Raw genomic sequence first — 21,069 nt, 5'->3', positions numbered from 1 at the left:
TACATTTGATTGGTAAAAACAGTAGGATAAATACAAAGGTAGTTGGAGTCCACTAAGTGTGTTTATTTTTTTGCATTTTTGTCCTTTCATTAAAGGACATCAACTTAACTTAGTCTAACATTGCAGGTTCGGGGGTGCCATGAATGTGTTATTTAAAAAGTACATTCTAATAGAAAATGAGAATAGCTACTGTACATACAGAAATTTAAGCCATACAATCATAACCATCACCGTGGTACTGCTCTTCTTTTCTTTCCCCCTTCTATTACGTGTTTCTATTCACTTCTTTGCTTATTAATCCCACATTTGGAAGAAATGAAGGACACAGGGTGGAAGCTTGGAGTTTGGGGTAGACAAGGTAGATTCCAAAAGAGGGACTTTATACATTACCTGCCATAAAGTTATCAGTCTTTTCACATATAGCAGAGTAGTATGGTGGCTGACCATCAGAATCGTCCCCGTGTTGGGGAGATAGGTGCATAGGGGACTCAGGATCCATTTCCTCCATCGTTCCTGGGCCTGTCTTACTGCACAGCATGTAGTGCTCATCAAACCCAGCATCCCTCTCTGTGGGCTTGCTGATAGGCAATAAATCCACTGGGCAGCCCAACAAGTCATCACTGTAGGCAGTAGCTGCTGGCAGGGTGAGCTCCTTGATGAAAGAAGGATCCTTGGCTTCTTCTGGAAGCTGCTCTTCATTTTCCAGGCTAAATATGCCTGGACTCTTTCCACAGCTTTCAGCCATAGAGTGGGCATTGGAGATGGATGCGGAGCAGTCAAAACCGTAGGAGGCCACAGAGTTGGCTGACTGAGGCGTATCACCATCTTCCTCACCAATCTGTTCAGGAGCCTCCTCATCTTCCTCCAGGGCAGTGAGGTTGTGGGGGACTTTAGCATTGTCATCAACCGCAACATTGGGGTCATTGATTTGCATCTCACCCTCTGTATCACTGGCTTCATCACAAGAGGTTGATGGTGATGATGGTACAAAGGCTGGTGCTTTTGCGGCATCACCCAGTACTTCATCAGCTGGCAGTGTTTCTGCCTCTTCCTCCTCCCCATCACCTCGCTCAAGGTGAATACCTAGGTCCTGCTCCATGTCTGTATGCATGGCAGGGACTGGCGTCTGCTGCTTGTCTGATCGGGATTCTACACCTGAGCTGCTGTCATAATCTCCAAGCTCTTCAGGTGTGCTGGTCTCACTGCTGCTATGGGCAGCCACTGTTCCACTGAGGGTGCTGGACTGGGACATTCCAGTGGCAAGAGGAGCCAAGATACCCGACTCCACTAAGACAGAGATACAGGTCTCCTCTTGGATGTCAGGTTGAGGTTCAAAGGTCTTAATCAGGGGTGGACTTGTGTCCAGAAAAGCCTCAGATGGGGATTTGGGTGGTGTATCTGGTTCAGCTGAGAATGTGGGTATTGTGTCAAGGTCGGCTGGGAATTTGGCGAGTGTGTCTGGATCTTGAACTCTTGAATCTGACAGGATTGATTCTGACAGGGCGAAAGAAGGCTGGGCCCAGGGATCAGAGAATGGATTGGAATTACTCCATGCTGCTGTCAAAGGCATAGATGTTGCTTGAGCAGTGTGACCCATGCTGTTGAGAATTAGATCACTCTCATCTCTGTAATCATCTTCATCTTCATTACCATCATCTGTACGAACCCCAAGTCCACTCTCAGCCATGACTCTTCGTACCATCTCCACATCTTCATCTGCTTCCTCTAAGTCTTTCTGTTGTTTGAGATGTTCATCATCGTGCTCTAATGCCAGATCCATGTCTTCCTTCAAATGTTCTTCTTCCTCATCTTCACTACCAAATGACTGGATTCCAGGAGGCCCTGTGAATGGCTGTTCCCTATCTGCCTCGGTTATGATGAAGTCATCTGTATCTTTAGCACTGCAGCTGTCTTCAGCATTAAAAGGAGATGTCACTTCTGAGTCATGTTTATTACTGCTGTAGATGTCATCTGATTGCATCGTACCCCAGTCAGAGCTGGCAAAATCTGCCACCCCCTTTTTAGAGTAAACTTCTTTCTCTGTTTGGGGCACATATTCCTTTATGCCAATCTCTTTTAATGCTTCTTCCTCCTCCTCCTCTTTCTCTTCCTCCTCCTCATCATTGTCTTCATTAATCTCTTCTTCAGCTTTCTCCACTGCCTCTTCTTGTTCTTTCAAGGGGGAGACAGGAGCTGCATTTCTGATGTGATCCCCACTAGTGGAGCCCATCAGATTAAAGTCTTCTATCACATTCTCTGCAGCAGAGGGCATCTGTATATCATCCTGATCTTTTTCATCATCCTGTTCACTTTCTTCATTAGGCTCTCTTTCCATATCCTGCTCCTGGTTCTCTATGGCTACAGAGATGGAGTACAGTGAAGAGCGCTGTGCCCATGGTTCAGATGGACCCTCCATGCTCCGGAAGGGAACTGAACTTGGGAGCTCAACTGGCATGGATGGTGAGCTGGTGGGAGACGATGGTGGGGACAGTACTGTTGTACCCAGGGGAGACACAGCAGGCACTGGCACCTCCAGACTGACCAAGTCTACTTCAGCATCCAGCTGAGACGTTACATGGTCATCTTTATAAGTGTCCATGCTCTGCGGGACATCCTGGGAATAGACAAGCTCCGCCTCATCAGAAGTAGGAGAAATAACAGGTGTAAATGTGTCTTCAGGTTCGTCTTCAAAGGCTGGAGGAATGACAGGTGAAGTTGTTTCTACAGGTGCCTCATAAGAGGTAGGGGGAATGATGGACGCAGTTGTGTCTTCAGGTGTTTTGTCAGAGGCAGGAGGCATGACAGGTGAAATGGATTCTTCAGGTGCCTCATAAGAGGTTGGGGGAATGACAGCTGTAGTTACATCTTCAGGTGTTTCTTCAGAATCAGGAGGAATGACAGGTGAAACAGTTTCTTCTCGTGCCTCATAATAGGTATGAGGAATGACAGATGTATTTACATCCTCAGGTGTTTCTTTAGAAGGAATGGCAGGTGAAACAGTTTCTTCTCGTGCCTCATAAGAGTTAGGAAACATGACAGATGTAGTTGCATCCTCAGGTGTTTCTTCAGAAGGAATGGCAGGTGAAACAGTTTCTTCTCGTGCCTCACAAGAGGTAGGAGGGTTGACAGATGTAGTTACATCCTCAGGTGTTTCTTCAGAAGGAATGGCAGGTGAAACAGATCCTTCTCGTGCCACATAAGAGGTAGGAGGATTGACAGATGTATTTGCATCCTCAGGTCTTTCTTCAGAAGGAATGGCAGGTGAGACAGTTTCTTCTCGTGCCTCATAAGAGGTAGGAGGAATGACAGATGTAGTTACATCTTCAGGTGTTTCTTCAGAAGGAATGGCAGGTAAAACAGTTTTGTCTCGTGCCTCAAAAGAGATAGGAGGAATGACAGATGTAGTTACATCCTCAGGTGTTTCTTCAGAAGGAATGGCAGGTAAAACAGTTTCGTCTCGTGCCTCCAAAGAGATAGGAGGAATGACAGATGTAGTTACATCCTCAGGTATTTCTTCAGAAGGAATAACAGGTGAAACAATTTCCTCTCGTACCTCAACAGAGTTAGGTGGAATGGCACACACAGTTCTGTCTTCAGATGTTTCTTCAGGATTGAAATGTGTAACAGAGTCTTCAGGTGATCCCTCAGAGAAATGAAGAATGACAGGTGTAACTTTGTCTTCAGGTGCTTTCGTAGTGCTAGGGGCAATGACAGGTTTGGCCATTTCTTTTGAATCCTCTTTAGAGTCCTCGGAGGAAACAGGAATTGGAGTTGTAAATGAGTCTCCTAATTTCACCTCAGAGGCAGCAGGATTGACCTGGGTAAACAAGTCCTCAGGTGCCTCTTCAGTGGCAACAGGAACAAAAGATGTGGCTAAGTCTTCAGGTGCTGCCTCAGAGGTCACCATAGAAACAACAGCACCAGCTGCTGCAGTAGCGGCTGCAACCATAGCGGGTACCATGTCCTTTTTCTCGGCCTCTGTGGCTGCTGTGTCTGCAGGCTGGGAGGCTTTTGGGCCACCCTTCAATGGCTTTGGAGTGCTACTGCCAACTGACTTCTTTGGGCTGCCTGTTTTAGTGCTGGGCTTGCTGCCTGTGGTCTTGGGGCTTGCATTGACCTCCTTGGAAGGCATTGCTTTGCTCTCCTTGGGTTTACTAGTCTTAACATCTGCCACCTTACTGGAGGTGGTGGGTTGTTTGGAGGCTGATTCTGCCTTGGCAGTGGAGGCTGACTTAGGGGTGTCAGGTTTGGTGGTCTTAGTTGGTGCTGGCCGGGTAAGCGGAGAAGAAGTGGTCTTCTTGGCTGCTGGAGCAGATGACTGCTTACTGACATCTAATGAAAAGAGAACATATAATTCCAACTCCATATCACAGCTTCTTTCATGAAAAAAAAATACAATTTAAAATATATATATATATAAATATTTACCATATTGTAAATATCAGTATTCACGTACTACAACACAATATTAGTGTTAAAATGGTTACAAATAAGCTGTATGCATGTGTTTCATGAGATACCCACCTTTCTTGATAGGTGTTGTGGTCTTAGGAGGGGGAGTGCGGCCAGGAGGGGGAGCTGTGGTTTTAGCAGGTGAGGGTTTAGCAGTGGTAGATGGTGTCTTGGGTGTACCAGTAGTTGGCCTGGATATGGTTGTAGATGTCTTGCTGGCAGTTGTCGGTGTCCCAGGCTTGGCGGCAGCAGGAGCTGAGCCAACAGACCTGCAAATAGCAGATGTTACAAGAAATTGAAAAATCAATACAGAGGAAGACTGCGTCAAATCCTTATAACATGTATGTTGAGATGTTAAAACATTTTCAGGTCTGGCTGCTCCTAGCTTGCACAACTCTCTGGTAGGAGACTTCCGTTGAGCTTTCAAGTCCAGCTAGGACAATGACCTCATGCATTTAAAAAGCAGCTGGAAAAAAGATCACACAGAAAAGTTCTAGTGTGTCTGAGTTAAAACTGCACTCTCCGCTTCTTTTGACATTCAGTTTTTGGTGATACGTCATGTATCCCATTTAAAGCAGTGACTTATGAGTCAAAGCTTTGATTAGTCACAGCACAGACAGGTAGCTCAAGAACACAACATGGAGTTACGTTAATACTAGCAAAAACATTATTTTCAAGAAATCACCCTCTCTCAGCTATATACCTATAATTCCTCTGTTCTATCCTGGGGTGCCTGACTCTGTGGTTATACACGTTCTACCCTGACGGGGTCTAGTATCTGTCCACTCTGGTCTAGTATGAGCTCAGCTTAGCACACGGCAGTGACTCAGTATATGTCCAGGTAAAGTCTGAGTAAGATAACCTAGATCCTCTTGGCTTGGAAGGAGCTTCTGATTTCCTGTGCATGCTCCACTGCATGTGTCTCTCCTGTTCTAAATAAAGAGCTGACGAGCACGAGGCAGGGTGCGTATCAGTGTAGAAGACACAGTGAGCACCATTTAAATCTTTCATTGTGTTGAGTAAAAATAACCATGCAAATCCCACTGAGGCAAACAGCATGAATCTTGCTAAAACACATGCTCCATAAGCTCCACATTTTGTCTAGGCAAAGTCCAAACGAGATGGGCAGGGGTGAAAATCTACAAAATTGTGGTGTCCTATATATCAGGTGAGAGAGCAAGCAACTGCGCAAAAGAGAGAGATCCAGCAGTGAAGGTTCTGGAACAAAGAGGCCAAGTCTATAAACAAATAAACTCAACAGAGGATACTACACAAATAAATGCAGTGGTGTGTTGTGGCTGCACGACCTAGTTTCACTTTACAAAAACACCTACTTAAGCACACTATTTGGATAAGAACTTTAGTCTTTAAGCTAACTTGATAATCAAACCTGCATATAGTTAATAAAGAAGCTGTCTGACTGAAGCCTTTGCAGTTCTTTTTTTAACCACATATCCAAATGTAACAAGCTGTCCAATATATATAATATTATATATTCTTATTTATGCTTTTTCTGCTTCACCACATCATCTATTGCCATGTTTAATGACATGATTTTACTGTATTTTAATGTAAAAAAAAAAATATATATATATACATTTACTAGACCACAGTAAAGGCACACAGCAAGGGACATTTAAAGAGTCAATCAGCACTAGGAAGAAGCAAAGTAATGAATTGACAGATTATTGGAAAAAATCTACATTTTTTATTGTTTCTAGTATTCAGATTTGCATTATAATTAAACCTTAAATAAGGAAAGCATGCTAGAAGAGAATGATAGCGATAGAGAAAGAGAGAATGAGGTTCTATATTCATCTTAATCTCAAACAAAGAACCAACAGAAATAATATATAGTGACAGGATGACTCAGTATAAGAAGCGAGCACAGAGAGATTAGCACAAACATCATTCTCCTGCAACACGAGGCAGGGAGCGAGTTAAAGAGAGTGCGGGAGAGAGCATCTTTAGCATTCAGTGAAGGCGTATAATGCCATGAAAATCCAAAAAGACCAAGAGTTCATATGACTTGTACACTATATTATTTGGTACATTAATATAATTTTTTTTAAGGTACATTAATAGAACAATGGTCAAATATTCCTTTCAAAAATGAAACAGCCTTTGTCATGCTAATGACAAATCTGAATGTTTTGCAGAATAAAGAAAGTGATTATGGTCAAAGTGATTCATTTTTTGAGTGAACTATTCCTCTAATAGAAAAAACAAACAAATCATCAACAAAAAGCCATAGTTTAACAAGCAAAGCATTTTTCTGTTAGAGCTCTGCCAGGGTCGGGGCAATTATAATGCACATTAAAACCCCAAAATGCACTGTAGCTTAAAACCAATCCAAACACATTTACATGTGTGCATTTGCTTTAAGTGCTTCAAGCTAACGGCATGCCATTCAAGCATTTTTTATATAGCTCTTTAATGTTTTGGGAGGAATGGAGAAGCCTGTTGCCTGATTGTCTAATAAACACATTTTAACTTGCCATTACATTGATGATTAGCAAAATTTACCCTGAAGCCACAGCAACAGTGAGGAAGAAGACCTCCTCCTGAGCCAGTGACTGGCAGACTATGGCTGATGAGATATTAATAAAGCACTCTGGCCTGAAGGGACTCTTTAACCTCAATAACGAGGTTCAAGTCCCTTCAGGATGAATCCTAATGCATTGGTAAAGCTGTGATTTAGTTGCATTTGATGAAACTGCATGTACCTGCTAGCACTTACCTGTGTGGAAATTTGCTGTGTTAGCTTCATATAGCCCAACAGTCATTCATCTGAATAATATTTGATTTACTTTACCTCAACAGCAAAGATCAAAAATGTAAAAAAAATAAAAATGCAGAAAACTCATGAAGCACTGCAGCAAAATCAGAATCACTGAAGTGTTACAAAGCATCCATCGAGTTGGCTGTTGGGAAACACGCAAGCTCCATTTGGAGATTAGATGCAGTGGCTGCAATAAAACCTCTCTCTGGAGGACTGAACTCTACCATGAACTAATGAATGAGAGAAAGTGGGACAAAGAGATACAGAAAGAGAGCAACTCATTTATGAGAAATGATGGTTTAGCGTTGGCTGCTGGGTGTGCCTTTTCCCGACCAGCCCATAGTTCTTACATCAGTATGACATAATCATTGTCAGGGAAAAGCTCATTCATTAAGGTTTCCCTAAGAATTCAGTTAATCAAAATGATTCATGTTTTTGGCCAGTTCTATCATGTCTGCACTACTCTAATGAAGCTAGTATCCAAAATACGTAGGACTCACACACATATATAATATCATTTTTGCCATTCCATTTGGTGCCACTAGTAGCAACTGCAATAGATTTAAATTAAAGTTTGAGGTGGCAAACATGCACCATTAATGCTACATGTATGTTTTATTTATTCAAAATCCAGTAGGTTAAACAGATGCAGAATTCCCTGCAGTACAACCTCTACTGCTCTAGACAGGACACACACATGGTTGGATGCCTATATGCACACTACACTCTTCACATGCACACAAATGTGAAGAAAAAATATGCCACACCCAAAACTGAGTCATATATTACTGGACTGTGAAACAAATGTTAATTTAATATTAAGATATTGATAATTAAGACAACTGTTTTTTGTTATGCTGCTCAACTGTACAAATTTTGACCAAAGTAGCATTTAATATTTGTCAGATCGAAGATACCAAGCGGGTCAAAATAAATATTACAAATGAACACAAAAATATTTCCCCTACCCTCACATAACATCATGAGTCTGAGCTCCTTTGCAGGCCTCATAATGTCCCTCATCGCCTCCATAAACAAGCAACAAAAACTCCTTCATTGTTCATGGCTGATTGCGATAAGTCAACTCAAATCAGCTCCTGTGAGAGTCTTAAACTCACTGGGGAAAGTGTAAGAAGAGAGTTCCTCTTCACATTTTTTTATAATCAGGAATTTTAGGACTGTGCCAGTTCATTTTCCAGCAAATGAAATGCTTTCCCTTTCAGACTTAGAATTCATGCCTAATGCTTTAAGTATTTAGCGAATTAGGAGTATGGACCGCAACGTGAGGCTGCATAAGTAATGCATTAAGGACATTGGAAAAGAATGAGCTACTGAAATGGCCCACATTGCAGAATGCTCATTAGGATACCCAGTCTATTAGCTTCTGTTTGTGACATTCCCACCCTATGAGATGCTCACCTGGTTGTTTTGGCGACAGGAGAGCCAGTGATGCTGGTCTTAGTGGTGGATGCAGTAGCGGGTCTTGCAGCTGGAGCTGGAGTGAAGGATGATGTGAAGGGTTTTTAAGAGTATTAAAACAAGAGGAAAATTACAGACAGTTTATTTGAAATTTTGATAATATGCTACATCAGACATTCTCTACTGAAAATGCAACTTAAATATAGCCTATATCAGGGGTCTCCAACCCTTCTGCTGGAGAGCTACTATCCTGCAGAGTTCAGCTCTACCCCCAATCGAACACACATTAAAAATACAAGCATGCTGGAAAAGGGTTTGAAGTCTAAAGGAGTTGGAGACCCTGGCCTGCACTGAATTAATGCTGGGGGACACTTATTGAATGCGGCTGGGAACCACTGCTGTAATCAATAAGCTCAGATGATACTTTTGACTTACCTGTAGTTTTTGGTTTAGACTTCAGACCATTAGCTGGTGCCGCAGGGGCTTTCTTTATGGGCTGTGCTGCCCCTGTTGTCTTCACACCACTGGCTGGAGCACTGGCAGGTCTTGCCGTCCCCACAGGCTTTTTCTCAGTCACCTTGTTTGGGGTCTTGGTTGTGGGTGCAGAAGTAGAGCTGACTGGTTTTTTAGTGGCAGCAGTGGTTGAGGTTTTCTTCTCCAGGCCTGCTGTGGTGGTCTTTTTGGTGACGCCATTAGCTTGTGACTTCTGTGCCCCATTTATCAGATGGCTTTGGCCAGTGGTGGGACGGGAGCCTGTTGTAGTTGTCTTGGTTCCAGAGGTGGGTGTCTTTGTTTTGACAGGAGCCTTTGTCTTGGCTTTGGGATCCCCAGACTTGTTGGTTGCTTCTTTTTGCTGTGGTTCACCTTCTGTTTGCGCTGCAGGCAAAGTCTGGTCCTGAGCTTCGCCCCCTGGCACCACTTCGACCGCAGGACCTGTGTTTAATGCTTCCATTGTTGCTGTGTCAACACCATCTGGTTTCATCTTGTCCTAGTCCTGGAGGTCCGTCTCAACAAAAGAGAAATCAGGAACCTAGGACTCAGTCCACTAGTTGAAGTCTACAGCTATCAGATGTCTATGGTTTCCCTGAAAACAAGAGCAACAAGAGTTGTAGTTTGATCCGAGACTTCAGACAACAAACAAACAACAAGTATGAACAAGAGAGAACTCTGCACCCCTCTCACTGGCAGACAGACAATCAGATAAAGAATCAGGTCTGGTTAAACTGCAAATGCTAAAAGAATGTTAAAGAACGAGATTAGGAATGAAGTCAAGAGCGTGCTGTGCAAAGGGGAAAACAACAGCTGATTCAGAGCTCAGATCTGTTTAAACTGTAACCAAAATGAATTAAAAATTAAAAATGTCTAATTGCTAACTACTAGCAAAGCAGCCATGCCAGATGCATTACCCACAATGCTTTACTGAAGCAGATGTTGTTTTTATGATTTAAGAGCAACAGCTCCACAGCAAAGTTCATACAGTGGAAGAGGCCAAAGAGAGGAAGTGTCTTGGCTCAAGAAAGCATGAGAAAAAACAAAACAATGGAGTAAGTCAACAAACACTGAAAATGCTCACTCATAGAGGTAGACGTCAGTGTCACAGGACACATCGTCCACATTATATTCCAGAGCTGCAGAATCTCCCTGATTCTTTCTGAGGTCGACATTAATTCCTCCAGCCCTATGACTTATTCTGCCCATTACAAAATCCTAACACAGATGGTCCAGCCAGCTGAGCATCTTAAATTAGAGAAACTGGGGGAGGGGGACAGCGAAAGTGATGGTAAAGAGAGAGAAGGCCCAGGGGAAAGAACCCATTCCATATATGCTGCCAGTTTTTTCAGACCTGCAGATCATTTGCTCCATTCCGAAACAGGGACTTCAGTTGTTAATACTGTTAAATTGTTTCTCGTTTGTTCAATTCAGTTTTCAACTATTATGAATAATGTTTTTATATAACACATCCCTATTATAAATTATGATACAGCTTGGGCTGTCAGTCTTTTGGGTGAGATTGCTTTCTCACCACAAATTAACCAGTCATTTTCAGTCAGGCTGAGACACCATATTCGGGTAATCGCAGACTGATTATTTTGGTGAGGATTCAAGTGCAATTTTCATGTTTTTATGTGCCTAAATTAATCAAAACTGAGGGAGAAAATGTGCCAATGTCTGAAAGAAACAAGCCCAATGTGAGTACGCTCTTAGAGAAGGAAGAATCTGAGCCACTCAAGACAAAAAGTTACACACTCTGGGAAACACTACCTGTTAAGTTTTATATTATGCAGTCATAAAATGTAATTATATGGTCAGATTAAAGTTAGTAATGAAGACTACCAAAGATTTTAATCTTTTAGGCAAACACAACCACATGCAACATCACTTCCACTTCAGAGACCTCAAGGGCTATTTTCCCTTATGGAAGACGACAACTCTAGAAATACAGGCTTTGTTGAATCTGCTTTACCCCTCCCGACTCTTTTTTTTCTTCTGCGATTGATCCTGTTTAGAATGATAGATGAGAATCGGCCTGTGAGAATGTCAGGAGGTGGACAGCTGATGAGATTATAAGGGTAAAACAGCCTTGTTCCGAGAAGGAAACACACACACCATCACACGGCATTATGACCTTAATAATACAACTGAGGGTTATGGACTGCTTCCTCTGTATGTAAACAACAGTGACCCCAGGGGGTCAGAAGCCTATGCTGTAAATCTTATCCTGGGGGGAAGATCTGACCTCTGCTGACTTCTGATGAGCTCTATTCTACAGAGTGGCTGATGTCAACAGGCAAGCATGAAAAAAAGAATATGAAAATTAAATAAACAAAGTTTGAGGCAAGTGGACGGGGCAAAACAACCTTATTTTATTTTCACTTAAATCATGTTTCTTTTATTATGCCTCAGTAACGCTTGTTCTTATTGAAAAACATACAGTTCCTGCAACCTCTGGATCACAAAATGAACTGGCTAATTGAGGTTATTTAATTTAACATTAATGTTCAATAGTCAAATATTCTCAGTTTGTGTTTGAAACCCACCAGTTTTGTCATTACAGCATAAATGCTAAAAATGTCTAAAATAAAACTACTTGGAGAACTACTGCTTTGGGAAACCTATATATATATATATGCGTACATACACACACACACACATGTTTATATATAGCCTTAGTGAGCACAAGAAACCACAAAAGGTAGGTGTGGAGGCTTTGTGACCTTACAAACATAAGACCCATCATACTTACAAACCCTCTTACTGGCACTCCGTCACTCTCAGGGATGAAATGATAATGCCTCATCCAATTATTGTAACCAATCCCAGTGCAGGAGCCTAATGTCCTGAAGGGATGACTCTGCGAAGCGCTCATCCTCCAAAGACCCACATATGATGTAAACAAACACTGCAGACATGCTGCACACCTTCTAGAGGCAGTATTTTGGCAAGTCTCCAGCGACAATGCATCAGTCTTTAAATTGTCCCGTCACCGAACCCCAGATAACCCCTGTGTTAATTGGGTCATTGTAACAGTAAAATGCACTTTGGCCCCCTTATCCGAAGTGCAAGCTCAACACGGCCTTGTGCATGCACTAAGTGCTGCATTTTGCCTTAAAAAGTCCCCCATGTGCAAAGCATGCTTCTAACAATCAGCTAACCACAGTGGCACAGCAGGGGCTAACAGGCTAATGCCATCTTAGCCCTCTTCCAGTTGGGGCAAAACGGACGTGTCTAATAACTGGAGAACAAGAAAACCAACTGCACAATCTCAATGGCTCACAATAAGAAATAGTTTTTTTCCCTACAAATTGCAATCAATGGAGAGACTGTGCCTGGAGGAAGTGCAAATTTGCACACCACAGAGATGCTGCATGAAACTCATGGCTTCTCCCAGGCCGTTTGCATAGACTAGGGAAGCTATTGTTGGCCTCTGATTTGGCGTTTGGTCAGAGTACTGACTAATCAGCGGTAATTTGTCACAGTTTAGGCTTTCACATATTAAGTCTGGCTTGCCAATACCCCATTGTGCCTCCTCAGAGATAATGCACAATCAAAAAATATTTATTAAATATGTCTGACATATGCATAATTTAACTCGTTTTTTATTTTTTATTCTGTAATCAAAATGAAATTTTAAATGCACTTCAAATACATAAATCTTACATTCTGACCTAAATTTATTAAGTGCAGCATCTTTATACACCCTTCCAAACCCCCCTTTTGTTTGTACCCTCCGGAGGTTGCAGAAGTTTCCCTCCACCCCCATCTCTCACTCTAAAACAAGGGAACACTGGATCTATTGAGAGATGACCACCACCACAAAGGGCCACCGGGATTCTCAGTTTGCTGGTTGAGGAAGAAACACACTACTGTGTTGCTCTGAAGAGTAAAAGGTCAACAAGTTTGAGAAAGAAACAGGCAATCAAATTTAAATTCAAGCACCTGTTTCTGAACCCTAAGAATAAAGCAAGAATAAACGTTACCTCAGGTCCATAAGCTAAAAGAATCCATTAAAAACCACAGTAGTGAGGAACCGAATACAACTATAAATTGATTTGCAGGGCATATAAGTGGTGAATGTCAAATGCATTTTGATCAATTCTTTTTAAATTGATAGCTTAGCTTACTGTCAGTTACTTAAGAGTCTTTTTTATCCTCGGAATGGGAGCAGGTCTTTTTATAAAAAGGCTCATTTGAATCACTACTAAAATTCAACAGCGGACGGAGTCTTAAACACATCTGTGTGTTCATACTGGTCCCCTATACCGATCACATGACTCTCTGAACGGCCCATTATACAGCACACACACGCCGAGATGAAGTCGAACGGCCCGAGGAGCATTCCATGAAACAAGTCACCAAAGAAGGGATTGTTGGGGTGGCAGCCCTTTCGGAGGAGTGAAAAGAGGATAGACACACACGGAGGCATATGACAGGACCGCTGCTGTCCAAGCTGACAAAAGCCACTTTAGTGCCCCCACTGTCGAGATAGCAATCATGGCCAGCACATTCCCAAAACACCCTTGGCCAAAGGTCCGGAAGCAGCTCTATCCAACTCACAAAAACAAAGTCATCGGCCCATTCTACAGAACAATTTATAGGGGACACAAACAGAACGAGTAAGTAAAGGTAGTGATGTTAGACTGTAAGAAACCATTCTGAGGCCATTACCCTTAGGGGGATGATTGAAACAAAACCAGTGGTAAACTGAGACAAAACTAGCTGTGATAGAAGAATTGTTTTCTGCCTAAGGCACCAACAGCATGTGTGGCAGATGCCTGGATAGCATCCAGAGGTGACAAGGAGGTAATCCTTGTACTGTAAGGAAGATTTACATAAGTTTTCTGAAACATATGCTACTCCAGGGAGTGAGACACTGGACAGCTCTCTGCGATGCAAAAGATAAGTGACCTACACAAGAACGCTTAGGGGCCATTTGCACTGGATGTATACTCGTGTTCTGCCTTATAGTGACTGAAAAAGCTATTGCACTTTCATGCGAAAAGTTTACCTTCCCCAAAGAAAATTTGTGTTCACTCACAAAAATGTTGCCTTCCCCCCAAAAAACATTGAGTTCTCTTGCAATGCTTTTGCTTTCTCCTAAGAAACTTTGCCCTCTTTTGCAAAACATTTGCCCTCCCCAATAAAACTTTGAGTTTGCTCACAAAATTTTTGCCTTTCCCCAAGAAACTTTGCATTCCTTCGCAAAACTTTTTCACTGTCTTCCAAAATGTTCCCCTTCCCCCAAGAAACTTTGTTCGCTCACAAAAATGTTGCCTTGCCCCAAGAAACTTTGCACTATCTTGCAAAATGTTTGCCTTATCTCAATAAAATTTCACATTTGCTCCCAAAACCTTTTCCTTTCGCCAGGACATTTTCAGTTTGCTCATAATACTTCATCTTTCCTTCAATCACTTTGCATTTCCTCAAAAAAATTATACACTCTTGTAAAACATTCGCCTTCCCCCATTACTACTAAAATATTGCATTCCTTGCAAGGAACTCCCTTTTTTTTGCCATGTAACCATAAAATAAATAGCGCAGTACTAAATGTCATTGACATGTTAGTGTAATAAAGACTCATGCACAAATGACCAAATAAAGTAAAGCCACGACATTTAGAAATAAACAAACAATATTTCTGCAGTTTTTTTTGTCTGTAATGAATGACTAGGTCTGCTCCAGCACACAAAAAAAAGAAAAAAAAAAAAAAAAACCTACCTATGCGTTCTATACTAGACTAACTGAGACTTGTCATGGCACTTGTACACTGTTGTTGTTCTCTTGTTGACCTGACTGCTTCTATTGTTCTCATTTGTAAGTCGCTTCGGATAAAAGCGTCTGCTAAATGATTAAATGTAAATGTAAATGTAAGCACACCTGTCTGTTACTATTAAGTTCGTCTAAAGATCTTTATAAGCTGGTTCAGGTATGTTTGATGATAAAAGATAGATCTCCAGGAGCAGAAGTGGGAATAGTGGTTTGTGAACACAATAGCACATCCAATGTAAACGGCCCTAAAACGACACCATAATTTGCTTAAATGCAGTTAAGCAGTGTCAGAGTAGGGTTACATGACTGAAGGAGCTGATACCAGCACCTCTGTTCACTCATTGAACAGCAGCATGAAACATCACAACCAGCGGCAGACCAACACGGTCCCCTGGGGACAAGGAGATTAACATATGACAGAGCTCGTTAACTCAGGACAAAGCATGATGCTAATCCTGCGCAATCCTCCGACGGACACCCACAGAACAGGACGCACACAGGACATGGGCTAGATACGGGCACCAGCCAGCATGCTATGCCACCTGGCCAAGAGAGTAAGAGGAGAAATGGTGAGACGAGATGAGAGAAGACGGATATTGATCATTGAGAGAAAGTGCAGGGGTCAGAGCACAGATGGGAGAGTTGAGCAGTGCATTAGCAAAACATGTGGGCACACTGGTAGGTTTTTGGTGTAAAGGGGCCTTTTTAACTAATTTGTAATTCAAGGAGCTAGTTGATTCTATTATCTACTGGGAGCCCCAAAAAGCTAAAAAAAAAAAAAATTACATAGGAGTTGATAAAAACCAGCTGGTGGGGTTCAATCAATGACATCTGATAGTCTGTGTTTGCTTGTGACAGCATGGACATAAATGTCATCTGCAGCAGACAATAAACATGCCCTTCACGAACATGAGGAAGTGACACACACACAGACTGCACAGGAATTGACTGTACCTATAAGAGGATTATCCTTCTGCTCACAGCTGACCATTACCTTCTAAATGGACTCTGAGCCTCTGTTCTGACTCAACAGAAAATTTCATAATGTGCCTGTTGGCGAAGCGCGAATCTACATAAGGCTGTTTAACTAATATACAACCAAACATTGATATTAGATGGCTATGGTTGAGGATCTAGACTAGGGCTTCACAATTAATCGAATTTCTTATTGCAATAACATTTATGGATGCCACAGTTATGTAATCGTTCAAAGCGGCAATTAATCGTTAAAAAAGTCCACTTATGTTATTCTGTGTGCATAAGATACTTTTTTTTTTCATTTCTACGTTATCTTAAGGGTTTTTCTATTGTTTTAATTTTAGTATTAGTGTAACATTATAATACCATTCATATTTGTACTTTTTAATATATATTTTAAAGAAGAAACCAATCATACCAAAACTATTGATAAGCACTAAAAGTTTTTCAGTGAAGAGTTTTTTATCTCGTTTATTTTCATATAAATATCCGGCATGCAGTTGCATCAAACGATGGTGTAAACATCATTCAATGTAAATTGGGATAATCATCATTAATAATCGCAATTACAATTTCAAGGGAATAATCAACCATTTAGATTTTTGTCATAATCATGCAGCCCTAATCTAGACTGGCAATGTAAAGGTTGGTTTGCACTCCTGCAGAAGTGATTTCCCTTCTACTGCTGTAGCTTTGCGTGAACGTATTCAACCCCCAGTTGCTCAAAACAGACTGTCACTGTGTTGAAATACTGTAAGCTGCTTTAGATGAAGAATCTACTAAATAATAATTTCCCAGAGTGGATTTATACTTCTCAGAGGTTGGACTTTCAGAGTATTTCATGTCTCAAATTTCTCTCAAACTAATTTTAAATTATTTCTGAAATACTGTAAGAATTATAGAGGCAAAATATGGACAGAATTTATATTGAAGTTATATATATATATGAAATATGAGAAATATTTAGGTTCCTGGCAAATGAATAAATGAGCGAATCCGAGTTTCAGACATTGAGATCCCTTCTGAAATTTGAAACAAGTGAGATTACTGTGCTATTTTTGTCTACAGTCTATTATTTATTTTAAAGACCCATTGACTTACTTGGAAGGAAAGGATCTGGGCCGGGTCCAATAAGCCAATAAGCAACCATCAAAACATTCTAGCAACCATATAGCACCACATTCAAAACTACACATCAACTGCATAGCAACGCACAATGTTTTTCATCGGAAAACTTAATTCATTTTTACTTCTATTGGGAGTTTGGATGCCTCAAAAATTGCTGACAAACTGCAGATTTTATGAACACCTTGAAGTTGATGCTTAGAGAAAATATGAAGGTTGGCGTTGTTAACTGCAATGGAGGCCTGCGGCATCAAGACACCTAGTTTTTTTAGGACAGATTCTTATGGAATTCAGACACAAGAGGGATTTTTACAGCATGTATACTTTAACCTTAATAAAACAGCAGATCAATATCCATTCAATCCATCAGTAAACCGCAGCACCCAAATGCAATCTGTGATACCCTCACAGACACCATTCACTGAGTGACATCTGCCAATACTGGAACAAAGGATACTCAACCAAAATGCAAATGTTGTTCCAAACTGAAAATTAAGATAGCAAGAGTGCTACAACTGCACAGCAGTCGTGTTTACAGAAAGCAGAAGTGTAACCACAAAACACACTCCAAAAAAAGAACTCGGAACGCAACAAACCCTTCAAATTACCACAACTGCAACACAATATCCCATCCTAACAGAGCCAACTGTCCACTGTGACAACTGCTCAGCCCCTAGGGTGCTATCTTTACTGGACGAGGAAGCGCTTCAATATGAGAGACTTATCAGAAAACGACAGACGACACAGGGAAACCACTGTAACTGCATCTTGGGACAACAACGAGTGTTCACAGCACTTTTAAAAGTGAAGGTTCAAAATTTAGTTTTTAGCGATGCAACAGAAGAAGTGTCAAGAATCTAAAGAACCTTTTTTCACTATAAATAACTTTTTGTCCAATGAAAAGGTGCCATGGATGACAAAGGTTTGTCACCGAACCATTGATGCCAATAGAGAACCATTATTTTTAAGAGAGTTCAGTGAGCATGCAAATGTTAGTAGGACAAATAATGCAAAGTCACATTCACTTATGTCACTTCAGATAATCATAAATAAGACTCTGACCTTTCTGATGTCATTTGCTGTAATTTCTTCTCTAGCGAGTCCCACCCCCATTCCTCATACAGTCACTACCCATCATGCCATGACACATTTGTAATTGCTGGCAATGCCTTCCTTCAAGAGCCTAATCCCTGTAGGCTGGAGTAAGACAACCACAGCATTGTCTCAGGATATGACAGAACAATGAAAGTCAAAAATGGATCTGATTTAAATAGAGAGATTTGTTTGCTTTGTTTAGCAGTAACTCGCATATTCACAATACACCAACAGCTTAAAATAGTCTGTATTACTCTCTCTCTATATATATAACTAATATTTAATTATTTCCATAATATACCAAACAAAAGCAGAAGAGATAGATCTGATGAAGCCTCTCTGGAGCGGTGAGATGGTGGCTGAAGGGGGTTGAGGCATCCGTCTTAAACCTTTTGTTTGCCGAGAAGAGAGAAGGGAACTATCGAGCAAGACAATAAGATGAACTGACTTCCAAAGCCAAGATTTAGCAGAAGCTAAACCAAGCCGCACCTGCTGCGAAACGCTTCATTTTGACTCCAGTTGCACATGCAGGGAGCAGAGCCAAGAAACCACCCTGTTGATTTCCATTGTCCCTAAACCACCAGAAGAAACTACCTAAAAAATTAAAACTTATCAAAATGACCCCATAGACCCTTTGAATAGAGTTCACCCGGGATCCTCTCTAAGTACATTACAAAAAATCGGTCAGATTAATTGCCCTTGTCACTCTTTTTTTTTTATGTGGAGAAACATCAATACTTCACAGTAGACCACTGAATGATATCGAACTGCTGGTCTGTTTCTCTTAGATATGGACAGGGTTTGGACAGATGAACTGCACCAGCGGGCGTATATTCTGGCAGGTTGGGTCGTTTAATTAATTCCTGCGGTATCATTATGAGGTCTGATACACATCTAATGTGGTTAAAACACGCACACGCAAACACAACAGACAATTGTATATTTAATTAGTTTTTATATAGATATAGAATGAGTAGGGGACTGTATTTGATTTAGCTATTTAACATTGGTTAATTTTCCAATCCAGTACAATATACGCCTATAGAGCGAACAATAGCCCGGGTCAGTACTGAATGGCCCGAGAGTGTGTTGAATGTGGGGTGTCCGGGCGTGTGGAGGAGGCGCAGAACAAAAGACTCGAGCGAACGCGCTAGCGGGAAGTTTCACTGCTGCGAAACACACACAAAACACCACATGTGGGAAACCGGTATTCTCATTTCGTCTTTCATCTGTCAGCGCAATGTTTTTGGAACGACTGTCCGTGTTTAAAATCGGTCACCGTTACGAGTGGGTTTGTCGTCACCGCCCAAACATCCACCATTGAAACGGACTCAAAGGATGAACAAGGGAACACAGAATAAAAGAAGACAATGTGCCGGTTAACAAGCAGTGAAAGCGCCAAACTAACTAAACCGGTTGCGTGTGCTAGATTAAAGCGTATAAATCAAACCGGTGTGAAACCTGATCGCTTCAGGGGCATTTCCATCTGATGATCTCATTTGTACTTCTATTATAATGACCGATGTGAGCGAGAACTTAATCATTTACATATCAATGCATGCAGTCGTGAATCATGCTGTTGAATGAAAACCATTTCTTAAACTGACTCTGACATTAATGTTTTAGTTTAGTTAGTTGTGACACTGTGAAAAACGCTTTTAATGTATCGTTGACTATTTTAGGATTGGCACGCAGATAATCTTACCAAATCTATAGCGCTTTTCCTCCAGCAACGCCCAGTCGGTACTCGCGTCTCCTCCCGGTTTTTGCCGGTAGCACTGAGGATCGAGAAAAACGGGCAACGATTGTTGAGATGAAAACAGGTAGACTGGAGCTCTGACGGAGGCTGTTTTGGAGCAGACTGACCGTCTACCGGCGAGTAAAGAGATGCGTGTCTCCTGGCAGCAGAGAATGAAACGGCGCTCGGCGATCCGCGCACGCACGCGCACACACACGGACGAGCGAGAGTGAGCATTGAAAAGGATGAAAAGCGCGAGCGGCTTCGATTTCTCCCGCCCGTGACCAATCAGCTCTCAGGCAGAGATTTATGCAAATCAGGGATGATGTCATCGCACAGGCCACCCGGCGTCCTTTCTTTTTTACGCGCCGTCGCTCTTCTCTTCTTTTCTGTCGCATTGGACCCCGTCCCCTGCCCCCACGTGCCCACCCCCAACGCCCGCGTTCCCGCCGTTTCTTTTCACTTTCACTCTTCACTTTCACTTGTGCACACAAGAGAGCAAGAGAGACACATTCAGGGCCAACTTAAACACTGAACACTGATTGTGTTTCGTGAAAATAAACTTCAACTGAAATAATTAAAATATTACAAAAGAAAAAGCAAACACATTCCACTTGGTTGACAGGCAACATTATATATATATATATATATATATATATATATATATATATATATATATATATATATATATATATATATATATATTATGAGACTATATTATAAAATAATGAAATCTATAATAGTATGTGAATGAGAGTAAAATAACATTGAGTTTAGCAGACTGCAGAACACAGATTACACCTTGTATATAATATTCTGACCCGTGCAAAATGTGGCCCTGCTTTATTCAGAATTATTTAAAGACATAAATAGATAACTGGCATCTATTTTGGAAGCATTTTTGCCTCTTCTTTAAAAGCTGACACAGCTGTTTACTTTGCTTTCATGACTATTTATGATAATATTGTTAACCACATTTTATTATTAACACTTGGGATTCTTTTTCCTGCTCTCTTTGAAAAATAAAATTCTATTTGCAACCCACCCGTTGAGAACCACATGCCAATACAGATAATATTTTAAACCTCAATAAGATTGGGGGTAAAATAGTAAATCAAAAATGTTTTGCATTCAGATGTGCATTTAAACACAAAGAAAAATCCGGATCAGATTTTAGACAGATTTATTTGGTTTACAGCTTAAAGACACCTGT

The 21,069-nt window shown here is 41.3% G+C and overlaps 1 protein-coding gene across 2 annotated transcripts; it reads right to left on the bottom strand.

The window, feature by feature from the left end:
• Positions 1 to 244: 244 nt before the first annotated feature.
• Positions 245 to 20,106, bottom strand: LOC132149630 (mucin-2-like). 2 transcript variants are annotated; one of them, XM_059559022.1, is made up of 6 exons: positions 19,824 to 20,106; positions 9,089 to 9,737; positions 8,654 to 8,735; positions 4,525 to 4,721; positions 3,058 to 4,332; positions 245 to 2,775 (listed from the first exon to the last, which is right to left on the bottom strand). In XM_059559022.1, the coding sequence occupies exons 2-6, from the start codon at positions 9,633 to 9,635 to the stop codon at positions 380 to 382; spliced, it is 4,497 nt and encodes a 1,498-aa protein (XP_059415005.1). In that variant the 5' UTR covers positions 9,636 to 9,737; positions 19,824 to 20,106; the 3' UTR covers positions 245 to 379. The 2 variants fall into 2 exon arrangements, with proteins under 2 accessions (XP_059415005.1, XP_059415006.1); XM_059559023.1 differs by having other exon boundaries at positions 8,654 to 8,729; positions 19,824 to 20,105.
• Between the last annotated feature and the right edge of the window lie 963 nt (positions 20,107 to 21,069).

This window comes from Carassius carassius, chromosome 9 (genome assembly GCF_963082965.1).
Source record: "Carassius carassius chromosome 9, fCarCar2.1, whole genome shotgun sequence".
Lineage (NCBI taxonomy): Eukaryota > Metazoa > Chordata > Actinopteri > Cypriniformes > Cyprinidae > Carassius > Carassius carassius.
Note: the sequence above shows the minus strand (reverse complement) of the source record. Positions and strands in the feature narration are given on the sequence as shown.

Excerpts from the sequence above, each read along its gene's own strand:
- LOC132149630 (XM_059559022.1), bottom strand. The coding sequence starts at position 9,635 with ATGAAACCAGATGGTGTTGACACAGCAACAATGGAAGCATTAAACACA. Across the intron at positions 8,736-9,088 it reads GTCTAAACCAAAAACTACAG|CTCCAGCTCCAGCTGCAAGA; the intron begins GTAAGTCAAAAG and ends CATCATCCTTCA. Across the intron at positions 4,722-8,653 it reads CCTGTCGCCAAAACAACCAG|GTCTGTTGGCTCAGCTCCTG; the intron begins GTGAGCATCTCA and ends TGCTATTTGCAG.